Raw genomic sequence first — 20,530 nt, 5'->3', positions numbered from 1 at the left:
TCTCTCTGCTTCCTTCCTTAAACTCCTTCCTGTAGCATATCTCAGTCTTTTCTGCACTTATCAGAGAACTCGAAGCAGAAGCCGCCTGAACTCCAACCCAAAGTTCTGTCCCTCTAGACTCGCAAATTCTAATTTAACTTCCTAATGTTGATCAAATTTATTTAGAGATATTAACTGCCCTGTACCTGGTCAAATAATGTTTAGAGGATTACTGACTTTCTCAGAGAATCACTATAAGGTGTTTTTCCCTCCCTGGGTGCCAATGGTTGTGGGTTGGGGAGAAAATATTAATTATTGTAATGTTTACCATCCTATTCAAGATCACAAAATAGTAACAAAGAAAATTCCTAATTTCCAGTATTGTATTCTAAGTCATTTTGGAGTATTTCTATAAGTCCATTTTTCTTTCCTTTTCCTTATTTATTCCAAATTTACCCTTTTTTTTGGAATTTATATGTTCAGTTGCCCCATTCAAATCTGAACGGCCCTCTAATGGCTGTATTGCTAATATGACATCCATGCTAACATAAAAAAAACACATTTATAACTGTTATATAAATATAATAGACATAGTCACTAACCATGACCGCTCAGAGCTTTTTCGACTGCTGCTCCGTAAATTTACACATTAGGCGGCCCTATTCACTGTCTGTTTTTAAAACTAGTCTTAACCTCTTGAGACCCTACGTCCTCATAAGTGGACATTACATTTCTGCTTCTCTGCACCATGATAATAAATTATTATAATATTTTTTTTTTAAACCTTGACCCTTTGGCCTCATATAGAGATACTGCCCATTGCAACTAGTGTTCACGTAACAACATTATACTCAATTGATTAAAAACAAAAAAAAAGCGGGAATCCCAATCAAACGTTTTTTACAGCCAGTCCAGGCAGATAAATGGTCCAAATAACAATTCTCATTGAATTTTATTTTTAAAACTAGTTAATTTTACTTACTGTAGAGTTGGGTCCTTCTGATCCCAAATGGCAAGGATCATTTTTAATCGTTTTACTACTGTCCCCATATAAGGACATAGTTTTTTTTTTTTTTTTCAAAAACGATTTCCTGTAAAAAGACAAAATTTAGTTTGTTATATTTGGTAGGTCCTACTAATCTTAAATAGCTAGGATACATTTTAAATACACACTAAGCAAAAGTCTGGGTCTCAGGAGGTTAAAACCAATTTTTACTGTTTTATTTGTTTTATTCATCACTTTTTACTGTTTTATATTTTATCTTGTCTTATTGTTTCAGGGTTTGTTTTATGATTCTTTCTATATTTATCTATGTACAACACTTTGTTTTAACTAGTGTTGTTTTTAAACTGAAACTGGTAATTTGATAGTAAAACGGATTTGAATTTTTACCAGCTTTCCTATAAAGCGCATGTAAATTCTGCTGCTATCTTTGCTGAGACTTTGTTTTTCACTGGAAAATTGTTGTTTTTCTTTGGAAAGTAACAAAATAGAGAATGAGCTAATTAAGCTTTAAAAATTATTTTAAAAACAAACTTCTCCAGATGCAAATTAAATAATAAAGAAGGAATAAAAGACAACTATACATTAGTGATGATAGAAATGTCATTTTATTGAGAAGATTTATCACAAAAGACACACACAAATTCACACAAATTCATACAGTAGGTGGTCAAATGTGAGAATAACATGATGGATTTTATGATGAAGTGTCTAAAAAACACAAATAAATACCATCTTAACAATTAGAACAAAAAAAGACAATATGTAATTATTGGACACATCAAAAATTATACCTGAACATCAATACAAAGATCAAAGATCAAAGATTAAAGCTCAAATCAAGCCAGTTTCAGAACTTCTGTGACCATGACCCCGAGCCCATCGTGGATCTCATGTAGCTGAGCGTTGCACATGAAGGCGCTGGTCGTGACCAGTTTGTTCTTTTTATCCACGTGAACTTCCTCCACGTTTTTATTCACATGCTTACAGCCCAGCTCCTCCATGGACTTCGCTACTGCAGCGTTCGGCCACCTGAAGAGACGACAGGAGCGAAAGAAGATCAGTATTTTTATCCCATTTTCTCTCAAATTTACAAGGTCAACTTATTAGGATTCTCCAACGACTCGGTTCTGATACAGCAGCTCACAGATGCAGCTTTGTGCTGATCCACATCACCCTAGGAGTGATGAGGGGTAATACTGCCATCTACTGTACCCACCCAGAGAGAGCAAGACCAATTGTGTGTGCTCTCTCAGGGCATCGACAGCTGATGGCAAGCTGCATGACCGGGATTCGAACCAGCGATTTCCAAATCATAGTAGCAGCGTAAATTTTAAATATAATGCAATGCTAATGACTGCATTAGTCACTGGCTCTGTTTTCGGATTTGAACTGGAAGTGGGCATGGTCTAGATCTGAAATATATTTATTCATATATTATATATTTATATATGATCTACATTATATTTACAGTTTTACAGTTCCTTGATCTGGCATTTTATTTTAGAATAATAAAGAACAATGGAAAGCAGGTTTAATTTATTGAATTTAATTGCATATTAAATTTGCATATTTATTTATGCATATTCATGCATTTAATATACAAAGTCGTTATGCTAATAACTGCACTACGCTAACTTTGAGGAAGTGATGTGATGAGGCTGATAATACTACTTAATATCATTATTAAGATCATTACATTAACAATATCACTTCTTATGAACATTTATTTCCATCTTTCATATTGCAATATATAGCACAGATTTTTTTTATATATATAAAAATATTTTTTTTCCAATATCATGCTGTCAATATTTGTGTAAAAAAATGCTGTAATATTACTCTACTACAACAGTGTTCCCCAAGCTTATTCAAATCTGTATCTGAACTCAGCTTGTTGTAAATGCATGTGTAAATTATGACTCAAATTATGCATTATAAGAAATACAATATTTTACATACAGTAAATTTGCCTATTGGTGTTTTTAATGAATATTCAGTCTCAACAGCGTCTCCTCAGGCTCCACTTACAGATTACACACTACAGATGCACATACTTTCCTTAGTATCAGGTGATTAAGCCATGTGACAGTATGCAAATCACTCCAACCAATGGTATCAATGGTAGGATCCATATAATTCATAATACTGCCCAGAAAAAATATGACTGTGTAACATAATACAATATGACTCACAAGTAACAGTACTTACAACAGTAATAAACCTCAGTAAATGGTAAATTGTTAAGTAATGTCTCAACAAATAATTAATTGACACAAGTTAAGACATTATTAAGACATTAGATAAAAAAAAAGTAATGTCAATTAATAATTAGGTGAGACATTATCTCTACTGCATCTGCTAGCCTTTTAAAGCATTCGTTAGCATTAAGCTAACAATGATGATTAAGCATTTTCCCACACTTCTGAACAAACACACACACATAGGGCATTTTTTGTATATCTATATTATTTGATAAGCAACACCTGCCTCCTTTATCAGTTTTTATTTCTCAGTCTCTCTCTCTTTTTCTTTCTCTCTCTCTCTCTCTCTCTCTCTCTCTCTCTCTCTCTCTCTCTCTGTTTGCATTAAAATGCTGATACTAAAGAAAGATAAGGCTCAAATGGAATGTATGCAAAAATATAGAGATATTGTAATTTGTTACCACTTTAAAATAAGGCTCCTTTATAAAGGGTTTATAAACAGCTTATAAAGGAGTTTATTAAGGATTACACATTAATTTGTAACACTTGTAAACATTAACAAGTACTTAATAACAAAACATAAGTAGAAATAAAAACAATGTTTTTAGCATAGGTAATACAAAAATATATCAGTTTATATATCAGTTTATTATTTATACTTATTAATAATAAGTCAGTTTATTCATTTAACATGTTATTATAGTTAAATAAATAAAGTTATTAACAGAATTTAATAAATCATTAATAAACTTATTTAGAAACTATTATAAACTATTTATAAACACTTTACAAAGAAGTCTTATTTCATAGTGATACCAATTGGAATTATAATCACATTTTATTACATTGCTCATTGTTTTCTGGGTGATTTACTGACAGATAGGCAGAGATTTTGACCAAAATATGTTTTTTTTTTCATCTTTCGTTTTAGTTTTTTATCTGAGTGTAGTTATTAAAATTATTTATGAATTATTATTTAAAAATGTTTTAATCATGATGCATTTTTCATGTCATTCTATATTTTTTTCACATTGTATGTATAATTTAGTTTCCATTAGTTAAAGTCTATACAATGCTACTCCATGTAACATACACTGCACATTATCTAGCACATAAAGATACCAGCCAATCAAGCTAATAACCAATCAGGTACATTTATTATTAAAAGTAAACGTAAATATATCTCTTATACTCACTTCTCACACTCGCAGTCGTGGCCCACAGTGATCTCACAGCCTGGGATGGCCTTGGCTGCGAGCACCGGAGCGATGCAGCACATGGCGATGGGTTTCCCGGCCTGGTGGAAGCTCTTGATGATCTTCTCCACCTGAGGCTTCACTGAGTACTCCTTCCCCTTGGTGGCCCAGTCACTGAGGTTCTTAGCTGCTCCAAACCCTCCTGCACAGAGCAGATAAGAGCTCATTTATTACTTTGCATTACATTTTGCATTGCATTTTCTGACACCAATAATAACTAAACACTGGCTGTTAAACAGACCTGGAATGATGAGCACGTCGAAGTCGGCTACGTTCAGCTTGGCCAGGTCAGAAACGTCTCCGCGAGCGATACGAGCGCTCTCGTGCATCACGTTACGCTTTTCAGTCGACGGTTTTCCCTCACAGTGATTCACCACGTGCATCATCTCAACATTGGGGGCGAACATCTGGACCTGCGATGGAAAAGTGGGGTGATAAAGTTAGAATTCTAATAATTTCTTAGCGCCATTTAGTCATTATATTATATAGCATTTAGTGGACGATTTTGTCCAAAGCGACTTACAATAAAGAGGTACATTAGCAATACAGGACCAGGATAAAGGAGGTAATATAACTATAAGGTGCATTTAAAATAGTTTAATTTTCCCAACAATCATTAGTGTGCCTTATAATCCAGTGCTCCCTATGTATGAATTTTACCAGTCCGGTATTAAGGAGCAGTAAAGCCACTCCGCTGAAAAACAGCATTATAGTTTAGTTCTCCAGCACCGAGACTTGAGACTGGAGCAGTATTAGCATTAACGGCTAACCGCGCTAAGCACACGATAAGAAAAATAAATAAATATATATATAATGAAGAGAGCACTTCAGTTTCTGAATCAGTTTCTCTGATTTTGCTATTTATAGGTTTATGTTGGAGTAAAATGAACATTGTTGTTTTATTCTATAAACTACAGACAACATTTCTCCCAAATTACAAATAAAAATATTCTCATTTAGAGCATTTATTTACAGAAAATGAGAAATGACTGAAAGAAAAAAAGCTGCAGAGCTTTCAGACCTCAAATAATGCAAAGAAAACAAGTTCATAATAATTTTAAAAGTTCAGAAATCAATATTTGGGCTAATATCCTGTTTGATTGGTCGATAAATGTCTATTTTGATGCATTCTGCATTAAGTACAAGAATACATGAGAACAAAAGCACATTATGTGAATTTTAATGGCTGCAGGATCTTAAAGGGTTAATATAATATAATTTAATTATACCTAACATGCCTAAAAATATATATTTTGTCACTAAATTTATAGTGAGTACATGACAAAAAATCCAAATAATGACAAAAATAATGTCCAGATACAAGTGAAGGTTTAACCTAGCCATTGACTCAGTTTACCTCACTCTCCCGTATCATATTTTCAAATATTATACACAAAATATGTGTTTTGTATGTTTTTATTGTATTTTCATTGAGTTTATGAGACTTTACCTTGGCTCCAGCTCGGCTAAGGTGGACCAGGATGGCCGAAGCCTCGTGGATCTCAGTCCCATCGTAGACTCCACAGCCAGCGAGGATGAGAGCGACGCGCTTCACCATTTTACCTGAGAAATAAACCCAAATACACTGATGATAACATCACCATCTACAGAATGCATCATTACAGAATTCCAATATCATTCAGTTCACAACGTTTTATAACGTAATTCTATTTATTCTATGTTTTATCTGCTTCATACGCAGCTGAGAATTCTTCACACCAAGCCAGAAATGAGATGAGATGTGACAGAGGTAAACAACAGGACATAGCATTTCACCTGATTAAATATTCAAACCGAGCTGCCCGTCTCCGGGGAGCTTTTCCCAGGTAACGGCCAGGTAAACACCTCCGTCTCTAGGTACTTTATTTAAATATGGTTCAGTAGAGAACACACACATAGAGCGCGCAGATGGTGAAAAACAAACTATAAATACAACATTTCATCAGTATCAGTGAGAACGAATGAATTTCGCTTGAAATGAAAGAAAATCTGATATGACATTAATTAAACAGCAATTAAAGCCAATTAATTACTGTAAAACTTCTTATAGTGAACATAATGGGGCAGTGACTTATTGGACGTTTGTTTGAAAAGCATCTATTGTTCTGTATATTGTTCTATATATTCTGAGTAAAATAAAAGAACCAGAATTGCTCTTTCAATGGGGGAGTGGTGAGTTCTTGTTCTCTAATACTGTAGATATTATAGTTATAGACACTGTAGAGCTGGATAATAATTCAATTTCAATATATACTGTATATAAACTCAAAAAAATGCATCTCATAAAATTTGAATATCATTGAAAAGTTAAAAAATGTATTTCAGTAATTCAGTTCAAAATGTGAAACTCATATATTATATTTATATAGATGTATCACACACAAAAAACACAAAAATCTGTGTTTAAAAAATGTTAATATTATATAAGACCTATTGCTACTTTCCATAGTGTGTAGTGTGGGCAGTGTGCCAAGTCCTGCTGGAAAATGAAATCCGCATCTCCATAAAAGTTGTCAGCAGAGTGAAGTGATGCATTAAGTGCCATACGTTTTTTTTTTAGATGCACTAGTATATATATCGCCGCTGTCCGATGAAAAAAACACTTACATTTTACAGGAAAGAGAAAAAAAACCTTGTAAACTTCCAATGGAAGTCAATGTGAAAAGAGTTTATTCCAGGTCATTTTGAAGAGTTTCTATTGGTCCGTTCATCAAGAAACTTTGGCACAGAGTAAAGGACAGTGTGTCTTTTCAAATTATGTGGTAAACTAAAAATCAACAAAAATGGAGATAAGTGTTTTTTTTTATTGGACAGCGATGATATACAGTATAGACTATATTAAATTACAGCCCTACAGTGTCTATAACTATAATATCTACAGTATTAGTAAATAAAACACAGCATTCTCCCATTAAAAGAGCAACGCTGTTTTTTTATTCTACTCATTTTACTTAAAACCACAGTTAGAAACTCAGTTATCTGGAAATGATGACTCACCTCAGTAGTAAGTGTGAGGAGACGGGTTGAGGAGAAGGAGTCTGAAGCAGAGCAGGACTACAGGACTACAGGACTATAGGACTGTAGGAAGAGTCTCTCCACAGCTCTAAAGCAGAGCGTCAGATCTTATATACTCCCTCAGAGCTGAGGTTCCTCCCCCAGAGCCAGTTAAACCAGTGGAGACACACCCCTCCTGGACGCGGGACTTCCACACCAGAGCTGCCAAGAAGGAAGAAAGCAGATATAACTGCTGCCGTTTACTCAGAGAGATTAAGGCCAGTAATAACAATAATGTGTCTACACCACCAATATTGATTCTAGTGTTTTATTAACTATTAGCCCCAGCACAGTGTGTTAATCTGGCCTTGGCAACATGGGAAACAGCGTTCTCATTGTCTCTGGTTTTTGCTTTGTCATGCTCTTTAAAGGCAGCGTATAAAAAAAAATGTGCCGACATTTGATATCATTACAGCGGCGGTGATAGATAACCCTGAGGAACCTGAGGAACCTGGGGGCTGCCAAGTACACAATGCAATACTTAAGCATTTTTACATTTTATTTTATATTCAAAATGATGAGTGAACCTAATTCCCTTCCGAGTTGTTTGTTTTACTGTACATGTAATGTTAATACCATATGAAAAAGTAGAGTGTGTAAAATGTACAAATTAATGCTTAGAGAGATATATTTCCTTGGTGTATAGCAATTGTTGTTTGGCATGCATTTTGTAATACACTACAGAATACAGAAAAATATATGCCTATATATTCATTATATTGGTGGTTTAATAATCATTATATTTGGGATAATTGCAAAAACATTGTTAAATCTGAAAATATGTTACAACATACTTCCTGAATCATTTAAAACTATTAAAAAAAATAATAAAATAAAATATGTTTTATTTAAATATATATTTTAGATGAACTTTTTTAAATCCCAAAACTACGTAAAACATATCAGCTTTTATAGGCATTGCATTTAGAGACAGACATACAGACAGACAAATAGATACTTTTAGAATCAGAGAATGAACTTGTAATAATTTCAATTATTAAAAATGTTCAGACATTAAAATTAGAGATTGTGGACATTTTTTTAAATATAGAAAGATAGACTGAATAATCCTAGTACTTTTCTCAGAAAGTCTTAAGGTTGGAGTTCTGTAGCTTATTCATGGTGATGTTTTTCTTTTTTTTTCTTTTTTTGGTCCAGGCTGATGATTTAACTCATGCCTGAGTTATTTATGGATGAATTACACCATAATTCTCTTCACCAGAGGAAGATTCACACTCATGATTCATCAGATGATGCAATAAAGCTTATTCATTATTATTGGACTCCTCTTCAGGTCTGGCTGGTCGGAAACTCGAGCTGAGGAGAAACTTCTGTAATGTAAAACCTGCAGGATCTCCGGTGAGCTGCTGGGAGGCGGAGACGCTCCGGGATGTGACGTAACGGCGGTGTATAAAGCGGAGCGCGCGCGGTGAATCAGCGCGGTGTCGGTATGGCAGCGGCTCAGTCTGACCCCGAGTCTCTGCACATCTCCGTGGCGGTGCTCGGCATCTCCGGCGGTGAGTTACCAACCGGGACTTTTATTATATTATATTATATTATATTATATCATTAAAACATACATGAATTAAAGAAAAAAACATATTTCTACTTTTTAAAGCTTTTTTATAAATAAATATAATTAAAAAAATAATAAATTAATTATTATTTTATACTCTTCTTTTTAGTTTTTCACACAAATTAAATGTATTTGCTATTTCATTTGTTTCTTGTAATATACTGTGTTTTGATTAAAATAAATGTTTTAGAGATGTTTATTTTTTTTCTTTCTTTATCATTGTTATTATATATTTTTGTATGCGTACAAAATAATGCATTTCTTTTTATGTGGTTAAATAATGCATTATTATTAGTATTATTATAATTTTTATTATTAGTAGTAGTAGTAGTATCTATTTATTTTGTTAATAAGCAATTATCATGTACATATTGTTTTTTCACAGTTGACTTTACTATGTAAGATTCTTAACAAAGTGTTTTTTTTTACAAAAATATATATATATATATTATTTTTATTTATTTTATTTTTTACTTATTTATTCATTCTTAAAGTAAATGTGTGCTGCGCAGATCTGTATTAACTGATGCTAAATCAGTTCATTACACTTTTAAACCCGTAGAGGGCGCTTTAATGTTCTCCATAGCCATCAGACAGAAGTGAGCGTTTCATGTGATTTAAATTGAGATGAGTAAACGCTTCTCAGTGTGTATTAAATATGAATCTGTATAATAAAATATAATCTCTGTTCTGTAAAACAGGCTCTTTGCTGCTTCTGGTGAATAACTATGGCAGCTCTTCTGCTAAACCCCTGATCCCATACACATCTCTGGGGGTCCTGCTCCTCATCATCTCAGCCTTGCTGGCTTATGCAGGTAAGAGGAGCGCACCTTAAACACCTGTGACGTGTATTTATCTACAGTACACTTATACTGATGCAGAATCAAAGAAAGACATAATAAAGGAACAGGAAATATTTAGAAATGATCATAATTTGTTAGTACTATTTTTTTCCTAAATGCAAATTTAAATGTGGATATTTTTGTAGCTAAGTTAATTTAAAACAGGATAAATCCACCAATTGTTGACCTGACATTTTTAAATGGTTAAAATGTAAACAGTGTAACTCCATTTGGTTTGATATGAAATGTGCTTTTTTAGAGAATCTTACTGTGTGTAAATAGTTTATAGTGACAGAAGGAAACAGGTGTCTGAAGCATTTAAGTTAAGATTTCTTCCTTAAGAATTTTTGAATAAAATTGACTAATTTCTCAGGTTTTAAGAAAAAGGTTTTAAGAAAAAGTTTCATTCTTAAACATATTTTTTGTATAGAGGTTAGAAACAATTATGATGATTATCGATGTCTGTAAATTTTACAACAACAACAATAACATCTATCATGACAGGCTAGTTTGATTATACAGTACATGGGTTTGTTATACAGTACATGGAAAGTAAGGAAAGCACTTCTAATTTTTTTTTACATTTTGAATTGTTTGCCATTGTCGTAAGGCACATGGGGGTAGTAAGTTTTTTTAAGGTATATAATAGCAAGTATTGCTCTTTTTTCCCACCTACAAAGAATGGAGAGATCTATAATTTTTATCATAGGTTCAACCACACCTTAGTTGCACTGGCTGTGTGTTTTGGGTCATTGTCATGCTGGAGGACCCAGCCAAGGCTCATCTTCAATGCTCTTTTTTGCTTTTTAAAATCAGGTTTCTCCTAAGGCTTCTTCCTCCTTCAGCTCTGATGGAGTTTGACTCTTGAGTGAGGGAAAGAGGTTGATAGCTATCAAATACTTATTTCATGCAATAAAATACAAATTAATTAATTATTTTTTGTAGTTGAAGTGAACCTACCTTTCCATTATTTGTAGGTGGGAAAACTTGCAAAATCTGCAGTGTATCCAATACATAGTTGTTTTCTACAGTGCTTCAGCCTCTCTGTTCTTCTTTTTCCATTTCTCTTCTAAACAGAACTTCTCCTGTCTTTTTATTGTTTCAGGAGTGCGTCGGAGTTTATCCAACAGCTTCATCTTCGTCAGTCTGTGTCTGACAGTGTCGGCGCTGTGGTGTGGCTCAGGGCTGATTTATATCCTGGAGGGCGAGGCTGTAATAGTAGAGGGGTTGAGGAATGCGCTGGTTCCAGGTCTTGCTGCGTTTACTTTAGCTCTGTTTATTATCTGTATAGTGGCGGTTCTCCAGAGAGAGGTGGTCTACTCCTTTATTGCTCTGGCTATTTGCTTGGCATGCGCCCATCAGATCGCCGGTCTGGCCGATGCAGCTTTCGGCCAGTCGGCCACCGCCGCCTGTTACCTGCTGGTGTGTTTCGTTGGCGCTTACTTCGGGAGCGGACGCTTGTTGTTCTATATCACCCGCGGTAAGCTTCAGCTTCCAGGCATGGGTCTGAAGAATAAGGTGAACTCTAAGGTAGCGCAGGGTCAGGAGGCTAACGATGTGGTTCCGGTGGGTTTGGTGATGAACTTGTTGTCGGCTAGCGTTCTGGCTTGTCCGTTGCTTGGCGTGGTTCCTCAGCTGTTCGTGGGTCACGTTCCATGGCTGTGGACAGCTGGAGTCTTCCAGTTAGGGGTGTGTGTCCTTTCCTATAGGTCTATGGACATCCTGGCTGCCACCTTCTACGGCTTCACGGCCATATTGAAGTTTTCTGAAGGGTATAGTGCGCTGGTGAAGGACTTGACACATCAAGAACCCTATTCTCCAGTACCCTTTCCTACGGTTTTCGCAATACTCTTCTTCGTGTTGGCTGTGTTTAGCGTTCAGAGAAGTTTACTCGATGTTTTCTACGGCCTTTTCTTCGTAGCGTACTGCATCGCAATCGCCGCCCAACCCAGAGGCTTTTTCCAGGGGGGAACTCAAGGTGTGGAAGCTGCCATATTTGTGGCATCCGCCATCATGCTCATGGTAACTCTCTACAACAAGGGTGCTCAAAAGAAGATACCGACAGGCGATGGTCTTCTCAAGAATCTTCTGAGCCGAGGTGGTAAATTCACCCTTCGTTCTCAAGACAAAGATATGCATGCGCCGTATTTGGGTTACTCCAAATACGCGGATGCTGAGGTGTTAGCTCATGGCTGTAGTGTTCTGGCAGCTTTCGCCATTACCGCTAGTACAGCGGGTCAGAACCCTTTAACGGTTCTGATTTTGCCCTGGGCCGTGGTTTCAGGTGGTGTCCTCCAGTTGCTGTGTGGATCAGTGGCCTACGCTCGAGGTAAAACCCTAGAGAGCACGGCCTTCATCCTCTACGGATTCATGTGGACGGTTTGGGGCCTGACGCGCTTCGGCGGACTCTACGGCGACGTCCGCGGCTTCCAAGTATCAGTAGGAATCATTAGCTTCATGCTTTTCAATGTTCTAGTAACGATAGGAGCCATGTTCCTCAATTTAGCTTGGTTTATCTACGCCCTCACCTTTGAGCTCATCCTCATTAGCTTCTTGCTGGACGCAGTGGACGCCCTGCCCTACGGCTACGATATTGGCGTCACCATCATCTTCGGCTTGGTTAGCTTCTACTTTTTCCTGGCCAACCTGTTCAACACCGTCTTCGAGACGCCACAGCTTCCTTTTGGTGATCCATTGATCAAGTTGAGGGGATTCGGTGGAGGAAGAGACAGCTGTCCTCATCTTCCGGCGAGGAAAGCCACATCTGTGCATCAGATTGCAGGTGAGATGCTCATCACTGAGGATGTTATTGAGACAGAAATTTTAATATTAATTGTACTGAAATATTGTAGCTGTAGCGGTTAGCATACATCCTAATCATGTATCTGGTATATTTAATGTGTTTGTAGACATCATGAAGAATGGAGGAATATGCGGGATGCCCACTGACACAGTCTATGTGCTGGTGGCGGCTTGCAATCGTCCAGAAGCTGTTGAGAAAGCCTATAAGTAAGATCTTAAGTTCTCTTACTAATGGAGTAATGGATAAAAAATATCCAAAAAATAAAATGAACAGAAGGGTCAATATCAATATGACTTGCTGTGTGTGGGTGCAGTATAGTTTAATAGTTTAAATAACATATAAAAAAATCTGATGTTATTTGAAGTTATGAGACACCAAAATCACAGTATTCTGATTATGACCCAGTAATTTGAATTTTATATTCAAATTATGTTTTTGTATGTTGTTTTTGGAGGATAAAGCTAATATTGTGTAATTATCTGTACACAGGGTGAAGAAGCAGGCTCAGGAACGCCCCATGTCATTATGGATCTCCTCCCTTAAGCAGTTAGAACCGGTCAGATCACAGATTAATCCAGTGCTCTGGGACTTCATGGAAGCTGCTTGGCCCTCATCAATCAGCATGGTCATTCCTAGAGGTGGGTTTATTGTATCATAAAAAATGGGCCTTATTGTACACCCTGCACAAAGCAGGAGGTGGAAAATACAGGTGCGCCACTGACCGATTACAAACCCTAACAACCCTCACGAGACCAAAGACACACCGACATGACATAGGTATAGAACAATTACAGCAGGAAATATCAGACTAGGGACATACCAACAATATCTTCAATCTTAAATGTAATAAAAATATATTTTTCAGTGTTTTTTTTTTTTTCATATCATCAGGAATATTGTACCCTGAAATTATATTGTAATATTATTTTAGGGCATTATCTCCCACCTCAGCTGTGTACAGTGGTCATCACTCTCTGTAACACAGCAAATATGAATCTTATTTTAAATGTATTTTACCGTTTTGTGAATATATTGTGAAATCTCGCTCTGCTCTTCAGCTCCGTGGATGGAATTCTTCGGTTTGGCTGATTCATCGAAATACATCGGCACGCCGCAGAGCATAGCCATCAGAATCCCAGACTGCACTGTTGCGACACACCTAATTAGCCTGGTATGCTGTTTCGGGTTTGTTGCTATGTGGTATCTAATTATGTATCTATGGTATTCATCATCTGTAATCATTGTTATATGATTGTTATTGTTTTGTTCCTGTTTTCCTGTATGTAAAAGGTCGGCCCTATTGCTGTTACATCAGCCAACCCGACAGGTGAGGCCGACACGACTCATCATAACCAGGTGTACGCCAAGCTGGGTGACAAGGTAACTTCCTGCAGTAATAAAGAAGTCAGTCATTTATCTTAATTAAACACTGGATACAACATAATAATAAAAATGCACTAAAAAATGAGAATTGTTGAACGAACTTAAATGAACTCCTTCAATTGGTAACACATAATTTTATTAAGTTTAATCAAGTAAACAAGTTGAATAAACAGAGTCACCTCAAGTCAGCTCAACCATTATCTGATTGTTTATAAGTTAGTCCTCCTGTTCTGTTCTGGGTCAAATTAACCCGTTTTAAAGTTTAAAGATCTAGGAAAAAATAGTTAAAGTATTTTTTTTCAGTATGAAACTTCTTCAGCTTGCCTTAATTAGTTTAATCAACATATAATATAAAAATGGTTTATCTCACATATTTGCAAAAACTAAAACTCAAACAAAATTGCACAAATAACAAATGTTATTATATGTGTTTTATATGTTGGTCTTTCAAAATTAATAAAGCAGTAAAACATTAAAAAAAGTTTGAACATATAAATATATATATATATATATTTAATATTAAATATTGGTAGAATTAATAGTAAAGGATTTAGTAATGATATATATTTACAATATATTGTTAGTTAGGATAATTTGGATAATAAACATGTACTGGGTCAAACGGAGGAGGGTTCACAGTTTGCATTAATTAAGTAAAGGATACTAAAAGAAAGGATTGATTCAGCAAAAATAAATTAAGTAAATCATTTTTTTCAGTGTAGTTTGATCCTATCAGGTTAAGTGTTCCCAAATTGATGTGGTATTTAATTTACAATTACTTAATTCTGTTACGCCCTCGCTATGTTTTCCTGTGTTTTCCCCATTTCCTAGTGTGTTTCTCTTGTACTTTTCCATTACGTGTGTGTAATTTGTAGCTCCGCCCCTCGTTACCTGTTTCCCCAGGTGTTCATTGTTTCATGTTTAGTATAAATAGTACTTGTTAGTCTACGTTTGCTGTCGGTCTTTGCACCTTCCCACGTTTGTTTGTCTCATCACGCTATTTGCTATTGTTTTGCCACGCCACGTCACGTTTGTTTATTTCATGTTTCTGTATTTACTCGTTCTTGTTTATTTCTAGTCACGTTTTTCGCCTGTTTGTTTCTTTGTTTATTTTTTATATATTTACGTATTTATCCGTTGTATATATTCCCTAACCTTGTTTTGTTCTTATCTGTTTAGCTTAGCTCTGTGTTGGTTTTCCCTGTTTGTTTATGCACATATTTATATTCGTTATTCCCCTGTTTTGTTTACTTGTTTATTTGTTATTTATTAAAGTTATGTCTTACCCGCTCAAACGTCCGCCTCCCTTCTGCTCACGCGTTACAAATTCATGCATGAAGTAGAGCAATTTATTTGTACCTTATTTTGTTCTCATTTAAAATATTGCATTCCTTCAGCTACTGCTCGAATACACTTTTTTACAGTGTGATTTATTTTATTTTATTTATTTGTTTGTATAGGTGAATGGCGTTCTGTGTGATGGGCCTTCACCTGAGAACATCGCCTCCACTGTGGTGGACTGTACGAAGGTGGACAGTGGCCAGATTGGCTTTTTCAGGGTTGGTCTGATACCCAAGTCTAAGGTAATGCTCACTGATCTGAATAAAAACTTAATTAACAGTGTTCTTCAGTGTGTTTTTTAGTGTTTTCACACAAAATAAACGTCTGTTCTGAACTTTGGCTCTTTAATCTTCTTCAGGTTCTTCAGATCTTCGAGGAGATACAGATGAGGCATCGGCACGGGCAGGTGAACGAAGCTTTTGAGGGAGATTTCACAGAAAATCAGACTGAATTAACACAAATAATAAGAGATCCTGAAACAGACTCAGGCTTAAGCCAGCAAACCCCCGCGGAGTCGCTGAGCTCGCTGGAGCTCAGTCAGCACCACCATGAAGACAGTGAAGAAGAATCGCTTTAAATCAGGATGAATTCAAATCAAAAACAGTAATGATAAATATGCCAAATGTAAAATTATAACTGATTTAAAAACATCAAAGTCATTACGATTAAAGTGTATAGTAAATCTGCATCTCTATTATTTACATTAAATTATTAGCATTGTAAAACACTGTAATGTACATAATATAGTATAATTTAACCAAAAGCAGGCCTATATTGGCATCATGCAAAATTGAAATCAGTGTATATCAGTGTGTCTGTATATAAATATCTATATAAAAGTGTATATTAATGTCTACAATGTCTATAAACAATTTTAAGCATTTTATTTTTAATCCGAAACCACCAGTGAACCTACACAACCCTTATATTTGTAATATTTGTAAATGCTGCCAAATTGTTTAATACTTTTTTTTTTAAATAACCCAATCAAAAAAAGGGCCATAATGCAATAATGCGAAAATGCAATGTTGGAATCAGTGTAGGATTTGTATTTCTTTTTTGTTGTGCACTTTAATGGCCCAGGTTTAATTTATATGTTCTGTATGTTGTACGTTATTTATTTTTACATGTATTTCATGCCTAATAAAGCTGAGAATATATTAAATTTAAGATTAAATGCATTCACATCCTGTATGAAAACACATTTCAGTAGTGATATAAGAGATTTTGCAGTGTATTTGCAGTGTGTTTATAATTTAATTACAGTATATAAATAAGAACATAAGTAACATGAACATGTGGGGGATGTATGGGTTTTCCAACTGAGACACAGAAGATTTTTTTTTGTCCATAAATGAAGGAGGATAGAACCATCAGGGTTGGTGATGAGGAGACCAGGAGGGGTTAAACAGGGGAACCAATGAGGATTAAGATGGGTTGTTTTGATGGATCCCAGTATAAAGTCCAGTATTAATCCACCTAGCCCACATTCCACCCATATGAGCCCCATGTAAAAGGTAAAGTGTGATGATATGTATAATGTCTACATAATATACATAATATATCATTTTTATTTATATAATGTCTAAAAAGACTACTATTGTCATTTTATTTACCATCTGGACCAACAGTGAATTTATATAGACCTTTTATTTTAATATCTAGTGCAGAAAATAATAATAAATCTAGAAAAGAAAGGTTTTCTCTATGAACTATTTTATCTTACAACACTCAGCATGTATGTATCTCTTAATGAAATAAAATAATAAAATAACATTTAAACTATGACACAACAAAACATCAAACAGTCTTTCTGTAACATTGCTTTTGATGTCATAAAATAATCTATTTTGGCTTTAATTTGAGTTTTTGTCTGATTGCTATTTTAATGGCGCAGAGCTTCTGCAGATCATTTACGAGAAATAAATGTAAATAAATGTAGGTAAATACATTAAAAATGTCAGCCCTGTCACTATCTGTCTGCCTGCCATGGACTCTAATGCTCCAGAAACTAACTCCATTTCCCATGATACACCTGCACTTAACTCTCCGGACATGCCGGGTCACATGACTCATCGGCGTTCCGCTTCTCCCTCCTACTGATTGCACACACCTGGACTCTGTAAACGTAAATAGCACTCATATTCTATTACTTCTGGACCGGTATTTAATCTATTTTACATAGCTCTTCTGCCTAGTGTTTCTTTTGTGTTTTTGACCCTTTTTGCCATTTTTGATTAGTCTTTAGCTTAGCCCTTGTTTGTTAGTTTATTTTGGTTTTAACCCATTTCTGTGTATCGACTATCCATTTTCCTTGCCCTATTGCTTAGTTTTGGACCTCCTGCATAAAAACACTGTGGTATGATGCCATTATGCTTCTTGCTCTGCCTGCCTTTGACTACTCTAATCTGTTAAAGTCCTCATCCAATAAACCCTTCTTTTTATTTTATTTTATTTTATTTTGTCTGTCTTGTCTTTGGCTCCTATATGATAGTTATAATTGTTGTTTTTATTGTTGTTTATGGTCTCATATCACATTACTAAACAGTTCCAGCTCCAAATGTAGGTGCTTTATAGCACAGTAAACTAATTATTTAATATCTTTACATAATAAGTGAGTGTGTTGAGCTGAATGTGAGACCACTGCAATCATGTCATAATTTTGCAATCAGCACCATTTAGTTTATATTTTATTTCGTAATTCAGAGGATTCAGTGATGTTCAAAAGGAAAATATACACAGAATAAAATGTACTGGGTTCTGAACATATTTACATTATTTAAATATTTGTTTTTATGTAATTTTTTGTGAGTTTTAAAAAAAGCTAATTCATTGCATCTATTGAGAAATTCAGCTTAGACACAGAACTCCATATATGGGCATCTGAGGTCTACAGAATGACGCAGGACTACTGCAGAGGTGTAGTGCTAGTGATTTCCTGTACACTAGAATTGCTTCATTTTAGCTTTTTCTGACCTATTGAGTGTCATTGATTTAGGATTTGAGAGTTTTATGCATTCGCTGTTTAATACCTGTTAAAATGAGCTTCCCTTAAAGTGCCACTAGGTAGGATTGAGATTTTGTGCTCGTGGGCTCCCCCTACAGTTGTAGAGTGTAATAAATGTTTCACAGACATATCCGGTCTCTCTCCAGCTTCTGCCAGAGTGTCTGTATGTTAGTTTGTAAAGAATGAACCAGTAGTCCTTGTAGAACTGTTAGAACTAAAGGTCGGAAAGCAGGTCGCAGTTCTCGCGAGTGTTGGTCGGAAAACTTACAGAGTCTGGTTTGAGCTCAGAGGAGCTCCGGCACAGAGACGAGAGCACTGCTTTTCCTCCTATTACACCTCAATGCAGCGCTGCAGTGAGTTTCAAGCTGTAATTTTACTTCCTTAAAAAGATCAAAAATCAAGGAAATCCTACCTAGTGGGGCTTTAAGGAAACTCGATACTTAAGTTTATCGGACAATCAAACAAACAGGAAACTTAGATGCAGACTTTTGTTTCTGATTTCATCTGACAGTTCTTACCATGGAAAACTCATCAGTTTGGAAGCTAAAAATGGCACGATTTAATATGTCTGCAGAAAAAGAAATGTTATTCATACACACTGCATGAGTAAGTGGTGAAAATCCCTCACCACGGCTCAGGGTGACGTGAAGATATGGTGAAACTGCTTATAAAGAGGAAGCTTTTAAAAATAGTAAAGTATAATAATAATAATATACTATAATTAATGTCATGAGAGAAAAGGTGTGTTTTATGAAGGAAATTCCTTTATATTACCCACCATTCCTCATTCCTTCACATCTATTAACAAACGCTACAAAACAAACAAACAAACAAACAGGGCTCTATTGTACACCCTGTGCAAGGTGCCCTGTGATTCATTGCTATCTTACACCCCGTTAAAAATCTATTTTCAAATTTAAATAGCGTCAGAATTTAGTAATAAATCTACACTGATGTGTGTGGTAGTCTGAAAGCATGGTGTGGAAAACTCACAGGTGCTCCACTGCCCGATTAAAACCCTGACAACAGTCACTCGTCAGAGTTAAAGGTTCAACACATACACACGGACGCACTGCAGAGCACAAACCCGACTAACTCAACAATAAACAGAATAAAGAACAAAATAACATTACTAATCCCTTAAATGAGCTGCTGGTGTGTCTTTACATTGTTTTCTCTGCTGACACGCACAAAAGTGTCACGCTGTTAAGATACGAGCAGGCCAAAGTCAGAGCTCACCTGGTTCTTAACGGGAATGATAACTGGCACACTGACTGGTTTATTTCACATTACGAAGTAACAGATAGACTATAAAGTACAGCAGACAATAAATAAAATAATAATACAAGAATGTTCATGTGTAATTAGGGTGGAGCTATTACTAACTGTGATATGTAGGGAATATCTAGTCCATTTATATAATTGGGCGATTCACACATGTTTATATGTTTATACATTTTCTGTATTTATTGACCTGCTAGTATTGACTTGGCATGTGAAATAAAAATGTGAAACAAAATGTGCACTACAATAAAGAGCATCATAATTTACTAAAGCTATTTTAATTTAAAATAACATATGCAAAATGATATACAAATGTACAAATCTGAAATATATCTTTTTTTTTTTCAATTTAACATTTTGCAAGAAACACGTTTAAATATTACAAGTTAATTATTTCTGAATAACTAACAGGACTATGAATGAAAAAATATTTTTATTAATATTTATTACCATGATTTATATTGTATCATGAATCATGAGTGTATTCTTAGCAAGTGTTACTATTGCTAAGTTATTATACAGTAGATAGTTTTATGTTTTGTTTAATGTAATTCACATTTTATTTCTAATACATTTTAAACACCATTTTTTTATACACATATTTATATATTTATATTTTTTTCATTTTCTATACAATTTAACTTTTTTTATTATAGTGGTGAAATAAACCTGCTTATTATTTAGTTTTTAAGCTGACAGATGAATGAAAAGTGCCAACTTAAATGGGCTATTATATTTCCATAAACAAGTAGAAATATTTCTATATATATATTTAAATTGGGTTTTTAATTTTCAAGT

The 20,530-nt window shown here is 35.0% G+C and overlaps 2 protein-coding genes across 2 annotated transcripts; one reads left to right on the top strand and one right to left on the bottom strand.

The window, feature by feature from the left end:
• Positions 1-1,571: 1,571 nt before the first annotated feature.
• si:ch211-153b23.5 (uncharacterized protein LOC321177 homolog) lies at positions 1,572-7,555 on the bottom strand. Its single transcript, XM_015601850.3, has 5 exons — positions 7,440-7,555; positions 5,893-6,005; positions 4,684-4,855; positions 4,383-4,584; positions 1,572-2,014 (listed from the first exon to the last, which is right to left on the bottom strand). Exons 2-5 carry the CDS (start codon positions 5,998-6,000, stop codon positions 1,822-1,824), a joined length of 675 nt encoding a protein of 224 aa, XP_015457336.3. The 5' UTR covers positions 6,001-6,005; positions 7,440-7,555; the 3' UTR covers positions 1,572-1,821.
• Positions 7,556-8,915: 1,360 nt separating this feature from the next.
• On the top strand, positions 8,916-16,611 carry si:ch211-153b23.4 (Grp1_Fun34_YaaH and SUA5 domain-containing protein). The gene is made up of 9 exons (XM_007228479.4): positions 8,916-9,013; positions 9,774-9,887; positions 11,020-12,696; positions 12,824-12,923; positions 13,207-13,355; positions 13,776-13,888; positions 14,008-14,097; positions 15,561-15,683; positions 15,800-16,611. The coding sequence occupies exons 1-9, from the start codon at positions 8,947-8,949 to the stop codon at positions 16,016-16,018; spliced, it is 2,652 nt and encodes an 883-aa protein (XP_007228541.3). The 5' UTR covers positions 8,916-8,946; the 3' UTR covers positions 16,019-16,611.
• The last annotated feature ends 3,919 nt before the right edge of the window (positions 16,612-20,530 follow it).

The sequence above is a fragment of the Astyanax mexicanus genome, chromosome 10, assembly GCF_023375975.1.
Source record: "Astyanax mexicanus isolate ESR-SI-001 chromosome 10, AstMex3_surface, whole genome shotgun sequence".
Classification (NCBI taxonomy): domain Eukaryota; kingdom Metazoa; phylum Chordata; class Actinopteri; order Characiformes; family Acestrorhamphidae; genus Astyanax; species Astyanax mexicanus.
This window is presented reverse-complemented; position numbering and strand designations above follow the sequence as displayed.

Excerpts from the sequence above, each read along its gene's own strand:
- si:ch211-153b23.4 (XM_007228479.4), top strand. The coding sequence starts at position 8,947 with ATGGCAGCGGCTCAGTCTGACCCCGAGTCTCTGCACATCTCCGTGGCG. Across the intron at positions 9,888-11,019 it reads AGCCTTGCTGGCTTATGCAG|GAGTGCGTCGGAGTTTATCC; the intron begins GTAAGAGGAGCG and ends TTATTGTTTCAG. Across the intron at positions 12,924-13,206 it reads GCTGTTGAGAAAGCCTATAA|GGTGAAGAAGCAGGCTCAGG; the intron begins GTAAGATCTTAA and ends ATCTGTACACAG.
- si:ch211-153b23.5 (XM_015601850.3), bottom strand. The coding sequence starts at position 6,000 with ATGGTGAAGCGCGTCGCTCTCATCCTCGCTGGCTGTGGAGTCTACGAT. Across the intron at positions 4,585-4,683 it reads CGACGTGCTCATCATTCCAG|GAGGGTTTGGAGCAGCTAAG; the intron begins GTCTGTTTAACA and ends TGCTCTGTGCAG. Across the intron at positions 2,015-4,382 it reads CACGACTGCGAGTGTGAGAA|GTGGCCGAACGCTGCAGTAG; the intron begins GTGAGTATAAGA and ends TCGTCTCTTCAG.